Source organism: Aotus nancymaae, unplaced genomic scaffold, assembly GCF_030222135.1.
Source record: "Aotus nancymaae isolate 86718 unplaced genomic scaffold, 86718_ANA_hifiasm-v0.15.2.pri h1tg000006l, whole genome shotgun sequence".
Classification (NCBI taxonomy): domain Eukaryota; kingdom Metazoa; phylum Chordata; class Mammalia; order Primates; family Aotidae; genus Aotus; species Aotus nancymaae.
The window spans coordinates 74,056,853-74,077,434 of NW_026988417.1; the positions used below are offsets into that span (position 1 = coordinate 74,056,853).

General features: G+C 35.8%; 1 protein-coding gene across 1 annotated transcript in view; it reads right to left on the reverse strand.

The window, feature by feature from the left end:
- The window catches only part of PRKG2 (protein kinase cGMP-dependent 2), a 113,382-nt gene that overhangs the window by 51,269 nt on the left and 41,531 nt on the right, over positions 1-20,582 (reverse strand). The window contains exons 7-11 of the mRNA XM_021669634.2: positions 15,845-15,922; positions 14,149-14,243; positions 7,878-7,946; positions 3,562-3,660; positions 1,791-1,944 (exon numbers count right to left, since the gene is read on the reverse strand). Coding sequence (XP_021525309.1) covers positions 1,791-1,944; positions 3,562-3,660; positions 7,878-7,946; positions 14,149-14,243; positions 15,845-15,922 — 495 coding nt within the window. The remainder of the gene's footprint in view (positions 1-1,790; positions 1,945-3,561; positions 3,661-7,877; positions 7,947-14,148; positions 14,244-15,844; positions 15,923-20,582) is intronic.

A 20,582-nucleotide genomic window follows, 5' to 3' on the forward strand; every position in this document is an offset into this window, starting at 1 on the left:
AAGAAAGATATATTATTATTACTATTTTAAAACACAGTTTCACTCTGTCGCCTGGAGTGCAGTGGCACAATCAGGGCTCACGGCAGCCTTGACCTCCTGGGCTCAAGCTATCCTCCCAGCTCAGCTTCCTGAGTAGCTGGGACTAATTTTTCTAATTTTTATAAAGATGGGGGTCTCACTATGTTGCTCAGGCTAGTCTGAAAATCCTGAGCCCAAGCAATCCTTCCACCTTGACTTCCCAAAGGGCTGGGATTACAAACTTGAGCCACTGCACCCAGCCTAAAGCAAGATATGTGAAATCAAGCTCTATATCTGTACCATCCAATAGGATAACTGTAAACCACATGAGGTTACTTAAAGTTAAATTAATTAAAGTTAAAAATTCAGGTCCTGAGTTATATTAGTCACATTTCAAAAGCTCAACAGTCACGTCTAGTTAGTGGCTACCCTATTGAACAGCACAGATACAGGACATTTCCCTCAGCACAGTTTTATTAAACAGTACTACTCTAGATGCACAGTTGAGTATTTCCTTAAAGGAAATAAAGATTTTAAAATACTTTTTTTGATAGATTTAAAACTCCATAAGCAGACTATGCTAGACAAATAACTATATTGTGCAGAAATGACTGCGTTCCATATTTTGCTCACGTTTGCCATTAGTGCTGCCCATGACTTTTAAATCAATGGTGGATTTACTGCTTCAATTATTACTAGAAAAACAGATTTCAGCTTTGTTAATTCAATCCTTTTGCCACAAACTTGGATGAAAAATACCACTGCAGATGGGTATTATCTTTATCTGTCCATAAGGCATAAGAGACATTACACACATTCTTTGTCCTGAGGAACCATTTGCCCCCAACCCCCATCAGAGATGAAGTAAGGACTAGGTGTGAAGTATACTGTCCAGACTACCCTGACAGCATTTCAAATCTACAATGCCCAGGGCCAGCCAGCAGACCAAGGGGTCAACAGAGTTCCCAGAAGTTAAGGTATGGTGAATCCTTAATGAATCATTAAAAACCTGATGGGCAAAAGGACTTGGTAATTGCCAAGGCCTCAGAGCCATCTGTACCCAGTAAGGCACAGATCTCTACTCCACAGTTTCCTCAGAACACTTGATTTGACTACTACTTTCGCTACTCCTTGGAAGCTGATAGCTCAGAGAGGGGGTGATGTGGAAGGCACAACTGAAATTAGGCTGTAAGTTCCCAGATATCCTGATCAACACTACAAAAGGCTGCTCTTCGAATGTTCCCTTGCATTCATCTTGTCTTTTCTCACATATGAAATTTTGAGCAGCCCAAAAATAAGGTAATAAAGGTGAAATACAGACATGGTAGGGGAGTTGTTTAAAGAACAGAAACTATAACACTGAATATTTCATTTCTATGGCATTTTCATTTGACACATTCTTCTTTTCTTTGGTGAATAGAGACTAAATGTGTCATAAATGTGTATATAGACACACATTTGCTGTTAGAAAATACATTTTTTATGTTTCCTTTTGTAAGTGCTTACTTGGTACATTGATAATTATCAAGAACAAAATTCACGAAAGATGTGATGTAAGCTTGAACTAGCAGCTGATTATTACAAGTTACTTACTAGGACAGACCTGCTACTATACAATATACAGAGTGAAAAGTTTACTTTCTCAATTTCAGTTCAAAGCAACATTTAAGATAGCAGTAACAATTCATATATTCCTCCAAGATATGCTGGAACATAAAACAAAAAAAAAGTCAAAAGGCTTCTCTCAGATGCTTGAAACGTAAACCCCTTACAAGCTCAACTCTTCCGAACCCACCAACGCCCAGAGTTGCAATAATCTCAAGGTTCTGGAATGGGGATGATGAGGAAAATCTGGCCACCTTCTCCTTCAGCTGAATCATTTCCAAAGAGAGCGCTTTAGACAGCTTCCAGTTAGACATGGACCGCCTGGACAAGAGAAGTGAAACTTTACACACACACACCCATAATCAAGCAGGTGTCATGCCATACATAAATTTCACTCCTATGACAGTCTTATTTCTGCTGTAACTATGATTTATAGTTGCCACAAAAGCTATCTCAACTTTTATGGATCAGATTCAGTCCCAAGCAGGGAGAAAACAATAGAATAAACAAACATGAAATTAACACATACATATACACCAAGAAACAGACAAATGCCAAATTGAATCAATGAGAGATAAAATAGGTATCGTTTGTGGTATTTAAAATATACCTCTTAGATTTCTCCTCAGTGTGAAAAAAAAATTTTTTTAATTAAAAATATGGCCAGGCACAGTGGCTCATGCCTGTAATCCCAGCACTTTGGGAGGCTGAGGCGGGTGGATTACAAGGTCAGAAGTTCGAGACCAGTCTGGCCAATATAGTGAAACCCCATCTCTAATAAAAAAACACAAAAAATAGCCAGGTGTGGTGGCAAGGTGCTTGTACTCCCAGCTACTCGAGAGGCTGAGGCAGGAGAATTGCTTGAACCTGGGAGACGGAGGTTGCAGTGAGTCTGGATCACAACACTGCACTCCAGACTGGGTAACAGAGCGAGACTCCATCTCAAACAAAACAAAACAAAACAAAATTAAAAATATATAAACCTCAATAAAGCTATTTAAAAAAACACCATAAAAAGCAGTCAATGAAAGGGAATAAAACCAGAGAACCACTTCCTTTGCGTCATATACAGGAGAATGCCCCCCTGAGAATCTTTCCTATGTTTTTCTACTTCTATCAGATCTTGAAGCTTTGCATGGCTGAACCAAAATAACTGCTTTGTGAAATATGACAAGTACATTTTTTACTTTATATCTAAGTACTGTTGTTTGGAAATACCCATTTTTTTTTGTCTTTTAATCAAGATTTACTGCTCTGGGTTATATATTCATTAATTGTTACCACAAGAGGGCTTCAGCATAAAAATTGCAAATGTATTGCTTGCAGAAAACATATGAAGTACTGATGGAATATTCTAATTTAATTCAAATTTAAGTTTTCTAAGAATTTTGACTATATGGGTTTGATAGCACTATCTAGTGAACATATGCTTAAGCATTCACTCTAAAAATGTTTCAGCAAACAATTTTCAAATAATTTTCATTTAACAAAAGTAGAAATTTCTAGGAAATTTAAAAAAATTAATCACTATTACTACATTTAGAGACCTACTCAACCCCCTCCTCCACATATCCCTGGGTAATGGTTTCCTTATATTTTGAAAAAATTCTAACGGTAACCCTGCTCTTTACTTGTAATCAAGTATTAATGTTTTTTTGAGCTAAGTCACCAGGCAACATAAAATATCCCTTTAACATTTCTCCTTAACATTCCTACTCATCACCCAAAAGAAAAGGAGTAGACTTCTTATAGACTTGGATAATATCTATTCTAGTGGAGGTGGTGCTGTTTTTGTGGAAGAAAAATTAAAAAGAACTCTCCAGAATTCTCTAGTGAAGGCACATTAAAAATTACCACACAGCAAGTCACACCCTTTGTTCCCTTCTTTATCAGCTGCTGGAAGTCAGCTCTGGCTCAGGAAAACATTCCTTCACTTACTTGGCATGTCTTTTTTCATCATCACGGTTCAGGTTTGCCACATATCCCTCAAGGTATTTTTGCAGCTCTTCAAATGTACCGACAGTTTGGTTGAATGTTCTAAACAGATAAAATAAAATAAAATGCTCTGTGCTAATAGTTACCAAGGCAACTTGACATTCTTCTAAGCTCATAAAACACTAGCTGGTTATTCATGACTTTATAAATCATTTTTTAAATAATTTATGAAATGTTAAGGTTGGTGTAATATATAGAATGGTTATTAAAAGCTATATGTAGTTGATCCTTTGAATTTATAAAAGCAAAAGGGCTATTAGTGAGAATAGAAAACTTTTTAAAATAGGTTTCTGCCTTGTATTTAAGGTTTAACAACAAGATTTTTTAAAGAAGATAGTGGAAAGGGAACATCCTTACATGATCTGTTTACTGAATCAACAGGTTACAGGGGTTACAGATTCTTTTAACTTTGCTTAATTAAGTTAAGATATATATATACACATATATATACACACACACATATATATGTATATATATTTTTTAAATCAAGGATAACATTTATCTCTTGTTTCAAGATAACTCCATTTCACATTCTTTCATAATTAAATCCAATACATTTGTCTTAACTTAGTAGTTCTCTGTCTTAGATTCAGCCAACATCTCTTCACCTTTCTCACCCTTCCTGGATCACAGGTTTCTCGTGGGCCTGATCTAATCTCTGTCTCCAGTCCATGATCCTTGGGAATTCTAACATAGTCCTATTCCCATGAAAAAAATAATCCCAGTGAAAGGCCAACTTTCTTGATTACTTCCAATGCTTCCCTGCTTCTATATCCAATAATACACCTTGACTTGTGATTTTTAGAGTGCTTCTTTTCCACACTACAAAATAGTATCCTTCTTAAAGGTAAAAACCATGCTTTAATCATCTTTGTAACATTTGAAGTACCTGGTACACAGTAGAATGAAAAGAGTGAGTTTACCTCTAAATATCTAAAACTAACAAGCCAGAGCCTCCTCAATATTGTGCTATCTCAACTTACTGCCTCTACCCATTTACCTGACAACCAATCTATATTTACTTTATTAAGCATGTATTACATACTGTGTAGGATATTTTTTCTTTTCCCCTCCAGATCTATTCTCTATTTTTCTCTAGCCTGTTCTATGGACTGACCTTTGTTGACTGTAGAGTAGCAAGACATAAAATAAGATGGCTATGAATTTTATAATTTCCAATAGTTGAAATTTTCTGTTAAAAAGGAAGCATTCTTACTTTGTTTTACTTTTATTTATTGTATACTTCACCATTATTTTGCTTGCTATTAAACTAACTGCAGTATTGTAATAAAAAATAAAAAATCTTATTTTTTAAATAGAGGTGAGACTGGTGCTATAGGTCTCTAGAAATTCTCCACTAGCTAATCCTAAAGCCAAGTTCAAACAGCTACAACATTGTTGCTGTGATATACAAATAGCCCATATTAATTCAGATCCTATAGCCTGAGTAATAACTAATCTACTTTTTTTGAAATTTGTCCAAACAATCAATGGTAGAGATGTGACAAATAGCATTTCCCATGTGTTTAGAGCTCTTGCCCTACAAAAGGATTAACATTTTATTACATTTAAAATATGAAATATAACTCAAATGTTAACTCTCCTTCTTGCACTGTATTCAATCTAAACATTTGTAAATATCGTGAATTAAGAAAAGTAGAAAGTCATTGGCTTTCAGTCACTATACTTTATTGCAAGGATGGTGCCCTGTACTCAACCACCATCTGGTGAGCACTTCCCATGTGCCAAAGACTACGTCAAAGGCTGGGCACTACAACTGCAGTGAACAAGTTACATGATTCTGTATTCATGAAGCTTACAGAAGCATGGGAAGACAGATGTTAAATAAAGCAATCAAAGTGTTATAATGATATGATAAGGGTATAAAGGCTGCTAGGAGAGCATTATTGCGGGATCTTATCTAGTCTATAAGTCATAGCTAGCATGATCATATAATTTATCATCCAAACTGGAATACATTTCAGAGTGAAATGCTGTGTCAATATTAAATATGCTGTGTAATCCGGACAGTCTCAGTAAATCCAAGATGTAAGTAAATCTAGTCATATCTGATAATCAGCTTGTTTCACCTACAGAAAAAATTCATAACTTTTTAAGTCTCATTGTGTCTAATGCAATATTTTGTACGTTGCAGACTCTAAATTATACACATGTAAACAAAACATTTTAAAACTATTAACTGGCAAGTAACTTGAAAGCTATATAAAAGTACTGCATCCTCTTTATGGATTATGAATACGTGAGATATTGTATAAACATGTGGTATATGTGATTACAGTGAAGAAAAAGGAAATGAGTTCTTCCTTTCTATCCTTCTATTTTTAGTCCTAGCATTTTGCATCAATTTGTAATATTTTACCACACAGCTAGTGCCACTCAGTGCTTGCACACACTTTAAGGAACATATATACAAGACGATGCATTATAGATATAACACTGTACCAACATATTTTCCATTTGAGAGTTGGCATCCAAAGATTACCTTTATCTGAAAACACTTGGCACTTTTCTAGCCCCATGCTTTTGCTTGAGAGTTTTATTTCACCTACGGTGACGTAGACATTTCCTCTTTGCCTAGAAAAATCCTGAAAGTCCCATTTCCACACATAAAAATTAAGATAAAACCTTGACCACTTTACTGCATAGTGATTGCTTCTCTTTTTGAACGTGTGCTTGGGAACCAACTGGCAGGATGGAAAGCATGAGGAAATGAGTCAGGAAGCCTGGCCAGAGACAGCTCCCACACAGGGAGCACTGCTAGGAAAATTATTTAATCTACCTGGAACTCATTTTGTATCTGTAGAGGAGAGAATCAAAATAACTCTAAGTGATATTAAGAATTATTGTTGGCCAGGCACGGGGGCTCACATCTGTAATCTCAGCACTTTGGGATGCCAAGGCAGGCAGAGCACGATGTCAGGAGATCAAGACCACCCTGGCCAACATGGTGAAACCTCGTTTCTACTAAAAATACAAAAATTGGCTGGGCATGGTGGCATGCACCTGTAGTCCCAGCTACCTGGGAGGCTGAGGCAGGAGAATTTCTTGAACCTGGGAGTCGGAGGTTACAGTGAGCAGAAATCATGCCACTGCACTCCAGCCTGGCAACAGAGCGAGATTATGTATTAAAAAAAAAAAATTATTGTTAACTTTTCAGGCATGTTAGCATTATTGCGGTCATGCATTACATATAATACTTAGCTTTTATAAATGCAACTCAAATGTATAGATAAAATAATTTTATGCTTGGAATTTGCTTAAATAGTGTGGAGATAGCAAAGAGTGGTAAAGGGGTATATATCAGGCATGAAGTGATTATTGTTTAATTTGCATTATGGGTTTATGATACCATTCTGTCTATTTTTGGATATGTTTAAAATTTTCCATAATAAAAACATATTCTAAGTGCTCTAACTTTTTTTCCAGCTCCATATCTCTAGAATCCATGTTCAATAAATGTTGTATTTATTTAGCAGTCAACTTTATACTCCCTCATGGTATCTGTTGTCATTTTATAATTTTTGTTAATATTTCATATGAGTATGCTCTATTTCTTTGACTACACCATGACTTTTTTGACAACGGCCTGCCTTTGGTATCACTGAATTTCCTTTATTTTGTCAAGCAGATAATCAATATATAATGAATTGATAAATGGGAAACCCAAGGGGGCTGATTCAAACATGGTTTAAAATGAGTGATGGTTATAAAATGAGACCTATTTTGAAGAATGACCTAAGACATTTTGAGATTAATACTGATACACACCACTTATAAATTACTACAAATGTTCAATTAAAGCCTCTCTGGAAAATATAAGCTAATAAATATTTTATGCTTTGAGAGAGGTTTTGTTCAAAAATTTTTTGACTACTAAAAGCATTTTAGAAATGGTTTACTATATTGTTCACTATATTATATGGAAGAAATCCATCAGAGAACTAATAAACTTACTTTGCTAGAAGATGCAGAATTTAAATCAGTCTATTGCTGATATTTATGTACAAACCCTGCACACAAAATATTTAGCCTGCCAGCAGATCTGCCACTGCCACAGACCGATTCAGCTAAGAAGGCCCTGTTTCTCCCCATGAATTTTAATAGAATGTACTTGCAGCTGAGATTGGCCAGTATTTCCAAGTGGTGATGAATGAGAAAACTGATCGGCCTTGGAGTAACAGAAGGCCAAGTCTTCAAAGGTGGCAGTGGTCTGCCTCCTCCAACATCAGTATACTCACTCTCGGTCTATAACCAGGCATGCAACATCATTTTCTTCAGCAATAATGTTAGCTGACCTGACATCATCACTGCAAACAAAAATAGAAAGTCAATTTTCACTACAGTTAGAAATTAAACATCCATCTTTATTAGGGAATTTACTAACTTTGTATGAAAACACAATCATCACTTAAACCTTCCAAAGACTTCTTATTTTAAACATCATAATTTATATCCAAAAAAAAAAAAGATTTGAAATATGCCCCAACAAAGGTTAGGTACACAAAGAATTCAGAGGAGAAGAAGATAATTGCACTGGAAACAGAATAATTAGTGACTACAACTGTTTATGGAATCTCATTCTGAGCTTTGTGAAAGTCAAAATAAAATAGCTCTCTTCGGATCAAAGGAGAACTGTTCATTAACAAGAAGACAAAACTGAAATTAATTGATCAAAGCAATATTTTGAGAAAAGTCAAGTAATTAGCATAAGATAAACCAATCAATAATAAAATAAAAAAACAGTTTCGGTGTCATATCACCAAATGAATACCAAAATACTTTCATTTCAAAGCATAAAATGTATATTTTACAAGAAAATCTCTGAAATTAGAGCATATCTTAAAATTGATAAATTATAGTATATTTAGCAGCACTTTCTTTTTCTTAGGTGTGCATAATATAGCAGTGCATCTTATAACTGACATCTTGCAATTGTATATGATCTAATCGTAGCAAATTTAATTACCTAATGAATGCTAATGGGTCAAGTACCACTTAAAGTACTTCTTTAGAGACCTCTTTACTTGTATTAGCTTCCTCCCTCTATTCGTTACTAACTCAAAGACACACACCAAAAAGGTACATCCACAATGCACGCAGTGCTCTGAGATTTATTTAAAGTGACTTGGGAGTAGCAAGCATACCCTGGAGTATGCTTTGGGACTCTTCTAGTCAACTTCATCAAAAATGTTATCACACAAAGTGTATTTCCTTTACCTTCCCTTAGTAATAGGACAGGGAAAACACTGGCAGCCTATCTCTACTGTTTCAAAGAAGACCCTCATCTATCTAGCTCACATTCTGAGACCTTCTGACATAACTCACAGTCCCTCGGAAGTTTACAGGGTCCTTGTTAGAGATACTAGTGAAAACACTTCCGTTTCATGGACTTTGGGGACAGAAGCAGGATAGTTTGTACTTGTATACGTTGAGGTAGAGATAGAGATAGAGATGGTGGATGTAGAGCCAGACAGATCCAGAAATAGACATAAACATAGACATAGATATAGACATGATCTTGACTGTGGGCCAACCATTTGATTTGTGAGCTTAGAGACAGGAAAGGCATATGGTACTCCTTCTGCATGTCAGTATCATGATTTTGACTAAGAATATTCTCTGCAAACACTTTACAAGTATTAGATGTGTGTAAATACACTTATTTTTCTTTCATAGTAACTGTGTAAGTGACATAGTTTTTTATTTTTTTTTTTTGCACATAAAATTCTGAAAGAATTCCAGGGATTATTTAATGTCAAGTCACGGAAATATACAGAATATAAGGAATACTGAATCACAGTCAGTGGCCCTAAAAAGTGATAGCATTAAAATGCACAAAAATATAAAAATATTTGTTTCTAACTTTCCTTCTCACTGATTTTAGCTTAATGCTTTCAAACACCTTTAGGAGTTGAGTATCTATATTAAACATAAATTCCCATGTTTCTTATGGGAAACACTATAATTGGCTAGCTGTAACATATAGCATAAAAAATTATTTCAGGCCCAGCAAAACTAAATAACATATTTTCTTTCAAGAGCTATTTTGACTCTATACTGCATTTATAAAGTTATGTGCATTTTCAAACTTCAGTTTTTTTGCTTGAAAGTATGGGGAGACCCATAAGTGTTAAGAACAAATACATTTAAGTCCTGGATAATGATATTACATTATTATATTGCATGAGTGTATTAATATTCTGTGACAAATAAACAAAAAGAATAATTTTCCTAATATTGAAACTAGTTCATCACCACCTGTAAAGTGGTAAAGAAGAATTCAGCTTGTCTTTAAATTCCACTTTTAAATTGTTTACATAATAGCTAAAACTTTATTTTTAGTAGATGATTTACTTTAAAAACTAAGAGATTTATGATTTTTAAAGACTGAAATTTGTCTTCAAGTAATTTCTGAACACGTTTGCTTTGCTCTGTTCTTAGGTAAACCTGATCTACAAATCAGCAGAATTGGGGATTCATAGGCAAAGGTTAAGAAGATAAATGAACAGAAATACTATTCCTGTTTTGTTTTGTTTTGTTTCACATTTTGGCTCAGACTTTATTTTGTGTATAAAAGCCCTCCTAGTGGCTCTATCAAGTGAACATTTAACATTTACTATTTTGTTTATAATAATTAAAATAGCAATGTTTGGCCTTGTCTGCTTACAAAATAAATCATAGCTGTCCTGATGCTGAGAAACATACCTCAGGAAATCTGAAATACTATTCCTTTTCTAAAAGCATACAGTTGAAACAAATGCATTTAGTCTTACATAAATTTTAACTGATTTCTTAAGTAATTCCAAGTATTCATTTGAAAACATAGAAATTTCCAGTAAAGTGTATTGCCCTAACTTTAACTTAGTATTTTAAAAAGTTATTTATATTTAGGAAAATGTATTTGATCAGACTTGAGGTTTTATGCATTCCAGGAGGTGCAAAGTATGCCTTGAGCCATTTAATCGGCTTTTTTTTTAAATTGCATTTTAGGTTTTGGGGTACATGTGAAGAACATGCAAGATTGTTGCATAGGTACACACATGGCAGTGTGATTTGCTGCCTTCCTCCGCATCACCTATATCTAGCATTTCTCCTCATGCTATCTCTCCCCAACTCCCCACTCCCTACTGTCCCTCTCCTATTTCCCCCCGAGCAACCCCAGTGTGTGATGCTACCCTCCCTGTGTCCATGTGTTCTCATTGTTCAACACCCGCCTATGAGTGAGAACATGCGATGTTTGATCTTGTGTTCTTGTGTCAGTTTGCTGAGAATGATGGTTTCCAGGTTCATCCATGTCCTACAAAGGACACGAACTCATCGTTTTTGATGGCTGCATAATATTCCATGGTGTATATGTGCCACATTTTTCCTGTCCAGTCTATCATCGATGGACATTTGGGTTGGTTCCAGGTCTTTGCTATTGTAAACTGTGCTGCAATGAACATTCGTGTGCATGTGTCCTTATAGTAGAACGATTTATAATCCTTTGGATATATACCCAGTAATGGGATTGCTGGGTCAAATGGAATTTCTATTTCTAGGTCCTTCAGGAATCGCCACACTGTCTTCCACAATGGTTGAACTAATTTACACTGCCACCAACAGTGTAAAAGTGTTCCTATTTCTCCACATCCTCTCCAGCATCTGTTGTCTCCAGATTTTTTAATGACCGCCGTTCTAACTGGCCTGAGATGGTATCTCAATGTCATTTTGATTTACATTTCTCTGATGACCAGTGATGATGAGCATTTTTTCATATGTTTGTTGGCCTCACGTATGTCCTCTTTTGTAAAGTGTCTGTTCATATCCTTCGCCCACTTTTGAATGGGCTTGTTTGTTTTTTTTTCTGTAAATCTGTTTTAGTTCTTTGTAGATTCTGGATACTAGCCCTTTGTCAGATGTGAAGATTGCAAAAATTTTTTCCCATTGTATTGGTTGCCGGTTCACTCTTATGACTGTTTCTTTTGCTGTGCAGAAGCTGTGGAGTTTGATTAGGTCCCATTTGTCTATTTTGGCTTTTGTTGCCAATGCTTTTGGTGTTTTGGTCATGAAGTCCTTGCCTATGCTTATGTCTTGAATGGTTTTGCCTAGATTTTCTTCTATGGTTTTTATGGTGTTAGGTCTTATGTTGAAGTCTTTAATCCATCTGGAGTTAATTTTAGTGTAAGGTGTCAGGAAGGGGTCCAGTTTCTGCTTTCTGCACATGGCTGCCCAGTTTTCCCAACACTATTTATTAAACAGGGAATCCTTTCCCTATTGCTTGTTTTTGTCAGGTTTGTCAAAGATCAGATGGTTGTAGATGTGTGGTGTTGCCTCTGAGGCCTCTGTTCTGTTCCATTGGTCTATATCTCTATTTTGGGACCAGTACCATGCTGTTTTGATTACTGTAGCCTTGTAGTATAGTTTGAAGTCCAGTAATGTGATGCCTCCAGCTTTGTTCTTTTTGCTTAGAATTGACTTGGCTATGAGGACTCTCTTTTGGTTCTACATGAAGTTTAAGGTGATTTTTTCCAGTTCGGTGAAGGAGGTCATTGGTAGCTTCATGGGGATAGTGTTGAATCTGTAAATTACTTTGGGCAGTATGGCCATTTTCATGATACTCATTCTTCCTAACTATGAGCATGGAATGTTTCTCCATCTATTTGTGTCCTCTCTTATTTCATTGAGCAGTGGTTTGTAGTTCCCCTTGAAGAGGTCCTTTACATTCCTTGTTAGTTGTGTTCCTAGGTATTTTATTCTCTTTGTAGCAATTGTGAATGGCAGTTCGTTCTTGATTTGGCTCTCTTTAAGTCTGTTATTGGTATATAGGAATGCTTGTGATTTTTCCACATTGATTTTGTATCCTGAGACTTTGCTGAAGTTGCTTATCAGTTTAAGGAGATTTTGGGCTGAGACGATGGGATCTTCTAAATATACAATCATGTCATCTACAAATAGAGACAATTTGACTTCCTCCTTTCCTAATTGAATACCATTTATTTCTTTTTCTTGCCTGATTGATCTGACTTCCAGTACTATATTGAATAGGAGTGGTGAGAGAGGGCATCCTTGTTTCGTGCCAGATTCCAAAGGGAATTCTTCCAGCTTTTGCCCATTCAGTATGATATTGGCTGTTGGTTTGTCATAAATGGCTTTTATTATTTTGAGATACGTTCCATCAGTACCTAGTTTATTCAGGGTTTTTAGCATAAAGGGCTGTTGAATTTTGTCAAAGGCCTTCTCTGCATCAATTGAGACAATCATGTGGTTTTTGTCTTTGGTTCTGTTTATGTGGCGAATTACGTTTATAGACTTGTGTATGTTGAACCAGCCTTGCATTCCCGGGATGAAGCCTACTTGATCATGGTGGATAAGTTTTTTGATGTGCTGTTGCAATCAGTTTGCCAGTATTTTATTGAAGATTTTTGCATCTGTGTTCATCACGGATATTGGCCTGAAGTTTTCTTTTCTTGCTGAGTCTCTGCTGGGTTTTGGTATCAGGATGATGTTGGTCTCATAAAATGATTTGGGAAGGATTCCCTCTTTTTGTATTGTTTGGAATAGTTTCAGGAGTGGTACCAGTTCCTCTTTATATGTCTGGTAGAATTCGGCTGTGAACCTATCTGGACCTGGGCTTTTTTTTGAATGGTAGGCTTTTAATTGCTGCCTCGACTTTTGCCCTTGTTATTGGTTTATTCGGGGTTTTGATTTCTTCCTTGTTGAGGCTGGGGAGGATGCAAGTGTCCAGGAATTTATCCATTTCTTCCAGGTTTACTAGTTTATGTGCATAGAGTTGTTTGTAATAATCTCTGATGATGGTTTGTATTTCTGTGGAATCTGTGGTGATATCCCCTTTATCATTTTTTATTGCATCTATTTGATTATTCTCTCTTTTCTTTTTTATTAATCTGGCTAGTGGTCTGTCTATTTTGTTGATCTTTTCAAAAAACCAGCTCTTTTAAAAATATTTCTTTCATAAATTAGATCAACAGTAAATAAATTCATACCTCAAAACTGAAGGTTGTGGGAGAAATTTCATATACACTATTTTGAGTTTTTTTTTTAACCTTGCAAAATGAGCTGATAAAAATTCTTAAGAAAATACTACTTTTGACCTGATGATTTAAAAGCACACAAAATATATAAAGCCAGTGTTTCCTAATTTTTAAAAAGGTAAAACCTCTAAAGTAGGAAATATTTCAAGCCTTGGAAATATAAAAACCTGTTCACAAGGGAAAATATAATTTTTACATTTTTAATCTTTTCTCAGACCCTTTTTGAAACTAAAACATTTAATAGAACACCAATTTCATCTTCACTAGCAAACTTAAGATTTTCCAATTATTTCCTCTGCAAATTAGTATACTTTTTTCCTGCATAATTTTTTAAAGAAATCACTTCAAAATATTTAATATTAGGATATATGTTGCCATTAACTCAGTAGTTCAATTTAACAACTCTAAATGATTTTACATGCAAAATAGTCAAAGCATTTTATCTAAAGTATGACATAAAAATTCATGAATTCACCTGATAAGAGCTTTTTCTCCAAAGTATTCTCCTTTCTGCAGTGTTTTTATCAGTTGTGGTTGATCGTGGCCTTCTGTACTCTGTGTTACTTTTACCTAAACAATGTTAAACAATACGAAGAGAAAGAGACAGAAGAAAACGGAGAACCTGAATACACATTTATTCAACCAAATCCTCCAGACCTATATAAACTTGATCAAGGAAAAAGACAACACTTTGTTTTGATTTTACAGTAATTAGGACAATTTACCTACACTCAGCCCATTTTGATGGATGTGGGAAATCCTATGGTCTAATATGATCAAATAACTCTACCCACTGTAAGAGGAAAATTCACCATCTAAACCCCACCTTCTAAAGTTATATTTTAAATATGAATCCAGTGATTCCTTCTGAGAGATCCACAAAGCAAATAATAATGATCCTGTGAAATTTTTTCTATTTCGTAAAGTCTAATAGAGTTGACAAAAATTAATCAAAAATAAGGGTGAGTATCAGTAGTTCTAAGTCTGGTAGCAATAGATTAACTGGCTGAATCCTGTATCCCCTAAAACTGAATGCAAAATGTTGACTGAAGAAGGGTCTACAACTTTCATGGGCATCTCAAGGCAATCTCTTGCCCAGGAAGGCTTAAGAACCCCCCACCCAGCAGGGCCAAACAGCAAAAGCCTTGTTTGTGGCTAGAGCTATTCCAATTCAACATGGTAACAAGTGCTGCTTCAGGCTGAATAGAAATTCTGTTTGGCACTTATGTATGTCATGATGAATTAAAATTTCAAAAATAATAAATGCAATTTTTTATTAGTAAGAATTCTTTCAAAGTATGGCATCTAGGTTGGGAAAAAAATGACAAGAAGTAGTTCTAAGTGTTGAAGAGTTTCAGAGGTTCAAAACTATTTTGTTCATGTTTTTCCTTTACTTGGGGCCAAATTCAAAGTTCAACCACAATCCAGTTCACAAATGGCAGTGCCTCACTCCCTGATGATAAGCTGTTCCATAGAAGAAAACATATGTAAAAATCTGACATTTTATACACACAGGTGCTCAAGGATTGACCCTTTCCTTCAATATTTCACAAATGCTTTTCATCTCTGAGGAACACTGTTGAGTCAACATTGGAACAACTGGTAACATGTTATCCATTCAATATCTAGATAAAGAAAAAGACTTATTGTACATGTTAGTATAAATTTTGCATCAGCATCTAAATTCACTTGAGCTTTTTTGTATCAGTTGAAATTCTGAGCCATATTGGTTCTATAAACTTGATACATAATCGTTACTGTCTGCAATTGCTGAATTCATTCTCTACCTGCTATGTGTCATATCTGTTGGGATGAGAAAATATTCTAGTACTGATCTGGAATCTGGGGATGATTGAGAATCACATATTCACAGCTAGAAGGGACCTTATAAATAATCCAGCCATCTCATACACAATTAAGCTAGGTCTCCCCTCCCAAAAAAAATCAAGTGACCTATGTAACATCACTAAGAAGTTATTATCTCTTAGGGGGTCCTATGGCTTCCATTCCAAACCCGGTGTTCAAACAGAACTGCATGGGACTCTACTGGTAGAAGCTCCTTTATCTGTCCAAAGTGGAGGACTTACTTGGCAATGCAAAGCATAGTTCAGCGTATGGCAAACTGATTTAAAATAATCTTTTTGATTTAGTAAGCTTTAATTAGTAGTTACCTTTCCTTTTGCCAAAATGAAAAAGGTACTTCCTTCCTCGCCCTCTCTAATGATGTAATCTCCTTTGTCATAATATTCCTATTGAAATGAGAGAGAAATGTTAGATCAAGTGGAGACATGCAACTGAAGACATAAAGAAAGCAGAACTCCTTTTGTCTTTGAAATGAGTATTCCACGCGTTTTTTTGTTTGGTTGTTGTTGTTGCCTATTGTAACTGTGAGCTTTTCTTACATTGCAGTCATAAACTGTAGAAAAGTAATGAGACTTTTGCTTTATTATCTGCACTTATGTTCTTTTTTTTTCTTTCATAGAGTAAATTCACCTGGAATACTGAATTTTAGGCATGAAGTCCAAAGATGTAAAGAGAAATGAGAACCTGGCAACAATCACTGGCTATCACCTGTATAATCTAAATATAAACCGTTTGGTGATCAGTAACATTCTAAAAATTAAGTCTGGGGTCTAGAAAAAGAACAAGTGATTATATAATATACCCAATGGATATTAGGAACATTGCCATTAATTTCTAATTCCTTGAAAAGCAACTTCTAGGAAGATTCTACATTCACAGTAGGTAGCTCTGTCATCATACTATATCCAAAGATTTGTCATCACAAAACATTGACATTAGAATTTTATTTAATGTAAATTTATCCTCATGAAATCTCAAATTGTTGCATATTTCTTTTCATTTATTAACATCTGTTTTTCTCATATATGTTTGTGTGATTAGAAGATTCTTGAGGAGGGGAAAATAATCTGTCAGACCAAAAGAGCAACTAAGTATCTTAGAAAACAAAAGATAGATTAAACTGTCCACCTTTACTCTGCTTTAATTTGACATTGTCTTAAAGTCACAGAACCAAAATGGATCTCTTAATTATTCATACAAACAAAAATGGCTTCTTTAATTTTTAAAAATGGCATAACTAACCACATAATTACTCTCTCTTGTTTTTCATTTAGATTTGAAAATAAATTCCAAACTACTTTTGTGTTTGTTGTTTTTCAACACTTTCTTGATCATTTACATTTCTGGAATCAATATTATTCATAATACTAATAAACATGCCTTTTATTTTCATAACACTATGTACATTTTATAAGACATGTCAACATCTCATGGAAGGAAGTATAATATTTTTGAAGTGAAAAGTACTTTGAAGTCAAACAGATTTATATTCAAATCTCAGTTTACAATAATTTTTACTTTCCTTAACCCATAAAATTAAAATAACAACACTTATCTCCAAAGATTTAGGAAAGTGCATTAGTTTTTTATTGCTGCTGTAACAACCACAGACTTGGTGGCTTAGAGCCACATCCTTTTATTATTTACAGTTCCTATGAGTCAGAAAGTCTAGTTACAGTGTTGCTCAGTTAGATTTCTCAATTAGGGTCTCTCAGGACTGAGCTCAAGGTGGCTTATATCATTCTGGAAGCTCAGGGGAAAATTCACATTCAAGCTCATTCAGGTTGCTGGTAGGATTCACCTGCAGGATAAGATCCCATTTCCTTACTGACTGACAGTGGGAACTGCCCTTGAGGTCTCTCCCATCCCTGCAGAGGGCCCTCTCCATCTCAGAACCAGTGATGGCATGTCCAATTCTTACCCTCAGAGTTTCTCTGGATTCCACCTCTGCTGCACCTCTCTGGCTCCAACCAAAGCTAATTCTATGCTCATGTAGCTATATTCAGACCACCTAGCCAATCACGATAATCCATTTTAAAGTCCCAAACTTTAAGCATACCATTAAAGTCCCTTTTGCCAAGTAATATAAAATATTCATACATTCCAGGGATTCGGATCTGGATATCTGGCAGGGGGTTGGGTGGGGCAGGGGACCATTCTGCCTACCACAATAAGCCAATGAAAGGTAATGTCTGAAATATTAGGAGCATCTAAAACATAGTAAATGCAAAATCAACAGTTGCTATGTTAAGGAGTATGACAATGATTTGCTCCACTGTTTCCTACATCTTCTGGACCTCTGTTTCCTTTTCTGTAAAATTAAGATTGTATCTACTACTACACCTAATGTTGTTTGAGGACTAATTAAGATGGTGTATCTAAAGTACCTGATGGAACATTTAGTACACCCCAGGTAACCAGTGACTTTTAATTTTGTGAAAGAGGCTGTGAGCTGGTCATGAGAGTCTTCCAGAGGAATATATGACTGTCCAGGTAACTTGCACTTGCCAGCCTTCTGCTCTTAACTACGGCCATGTGATGAACTTTTACCTAAAAGTATCTGAGTGAAAGGGATCTGTGACACTTCCACACCAAGCCCATGCACACTTTATGCATATGTCTTTACACTGTTTCCCTAATTATAATGGCATGGCCCACACAAACCTGGAAAACCACATGTTAAAAATGGCAGAGTAGTCATCAGCTTGGGTTCCCGAATGACTGTGTGGAGCCAATTGGGACCATTTTCCCTGGACAGTTATGTGAACAAAAGACAAACTTCTATTTCATTTAAGCAATGATATTTGGGGTTTCTTTGCCTCATAGTTTGCTTATTCAAACTCTTCATCCCTTCTCAATTTTAGCTTTATCACAAACCTTGACTATATGCAAGTGTGATTTTGAGGTGGAGATGACTATGACCCTTATGGGATGATCCTGATCCCACAGTCCAGCTGTCTTCACCATGTAGCTAACATTCAATGTTCTTTGCTATAGCTGGGGATTGTGTTAGCTGTTCCTATTTCAGATAGTCTGCTCTTCAAGCTCTCCTGTTCCCATCATAATTTTAGTCCTTATTACCCACATGGAGCAGAAGAAACACGAAGTATTTCTCAAGTGTTATTAGGCCATTCTTCAGTTATTATAAACCTTTGATGTGTGAAGAGGTGTGGCTTTAATTCCTGACAACTGGATAAATTCAAAGCAGGGAAAGCTTGAAAGGGGGCACTGAGGAAGAGCTTTGTTATTTTTCAAGGGACAGCCTTCCTAGTGGTATTTTTTTTCCATGGATGATTGTCACCCAAAACCATAGGAGGAAGATAAATAATACCTCCCAGTGTGTTGACAGTAATTTCATAGATCAGAAAAGGCTGTGGAAATAGGTCAGACCAAAAATATATAGTGGTAAGTACTGACTGTGATGCTAGACTGCCCAGTGTTTGTCAACTGGGGAGTGCAACCAGTCAAACCAGGGTAGTCACTGAGACCAAAAAGAGAAATGCAAATAGTGTGGTTATTGTCCTTGTGGTTACATTGCAAAGGTGTCCCTTAGAGGACCAAGAAGCCATAGACCGTATCCTGCAGAGCAATGGTTTTCAAGCATTTTTTACTCTGACCAACAGTAAGAAATACATTCTGCATGTACACCCAATACACATACAAGAGCATGTACACATATTTACACAAAATCGAAACATTTTTAAAATAATACTTCTACTTACTATTCTGATTTTTTATATTCCTCTAAATTGGTTTCATAACCTGGTAACAAGTTGTAACCCATTTTTACTGTAAACAAAATGTTCATTCTGTGATTATCTAGCAAAATGCTAGAGCCTGCATATCTATAAATACAATATATAAGACCAAAGGAAATTCCAAAGTGACAAAGGACAAAGACAAAGAAGGAAGACGATGACTTCCCTAGAGTCTTTAATTTGCAGCTAGAAATCTTCTTTACAATATCTTGCAAAAAGAAAATAAAATCTTCATTAAAAAGAAGTATCGGAAGTATTGATGATATACAATCAGATGTATACATACACACACACACACACACACACACACACCTCTGTGCATTGTGTGACTATGTACTCAAGTTTGTTTAAAAAATTGTTCACAGTTAGTTATTTACGTTGTTAGTAATCTTTGTTTTCCATGGATGATAGTTGAGAACACCTCAGAAATTTTGAAGCAAGCACAACTGCATCAGGTGGGCCCAGTCAGCCATTTGGCAGTGCCTGACTGGTTATTTACAAAGAAGCAGATACTACAAAATGAAAACAAACAGAAGTTATTCCTATTTGGGTAAGCCAATCATATAGAATTCTGTGATTTCAATGTTGAAAGGGGTCATAGAGATAGGCCCACCACTCCATTATTTTGTAGATGTGGAGATGACATATTAAAGCTCACCACAATTAACTGACAGCTGATAGAGCAACAGAGGCAGAACCACAAGCCCTAATCTCCAGACTTTGGACTAGTGAACTTTCTACAACACCTAGCTGCCCCACCTTTAGCTCAATGGTTCATAAACTGTAGCAAAATCTACAATTATTTCAACTTTCTTATAGCTCTGGATTTAACAATTAAGATGACAGGGAAAAAAAAAAATCCTGGTTTATGCAAGTGTTGGTAAGGACTACAAGAAAAACTAGACTTTTCAAAAGTGATTAAAAATGGAAAATTCTCAAATAAACAGGCAGATGGTTGCAAACTCTAAATATTTATAACTAAACCAATGCCTCTTAGACTTTAATATGCATACAGATCCCACCATTAGAGTGTTAAATGTGGATTTGAGGGCCCCACCTTGAGTTTCTGATTCAGTAAGTGTGGGGTGGTGCTTGGGAATATGCCTTCTCATCAGCACCATGGGTGATATGACTAAGGGCAAAGGGCAAGGGTGTTCCACACTACACACCTCCAGCTTTGTGAAAGATGGCAGGTCACAGTTGTGGTGCAAAAGGCCACTGGGTCAAAGTCCAAAGCACTGTGACTAACAGGTGATTTTACAATGAATCACAACGTTTGTGGCTCAGG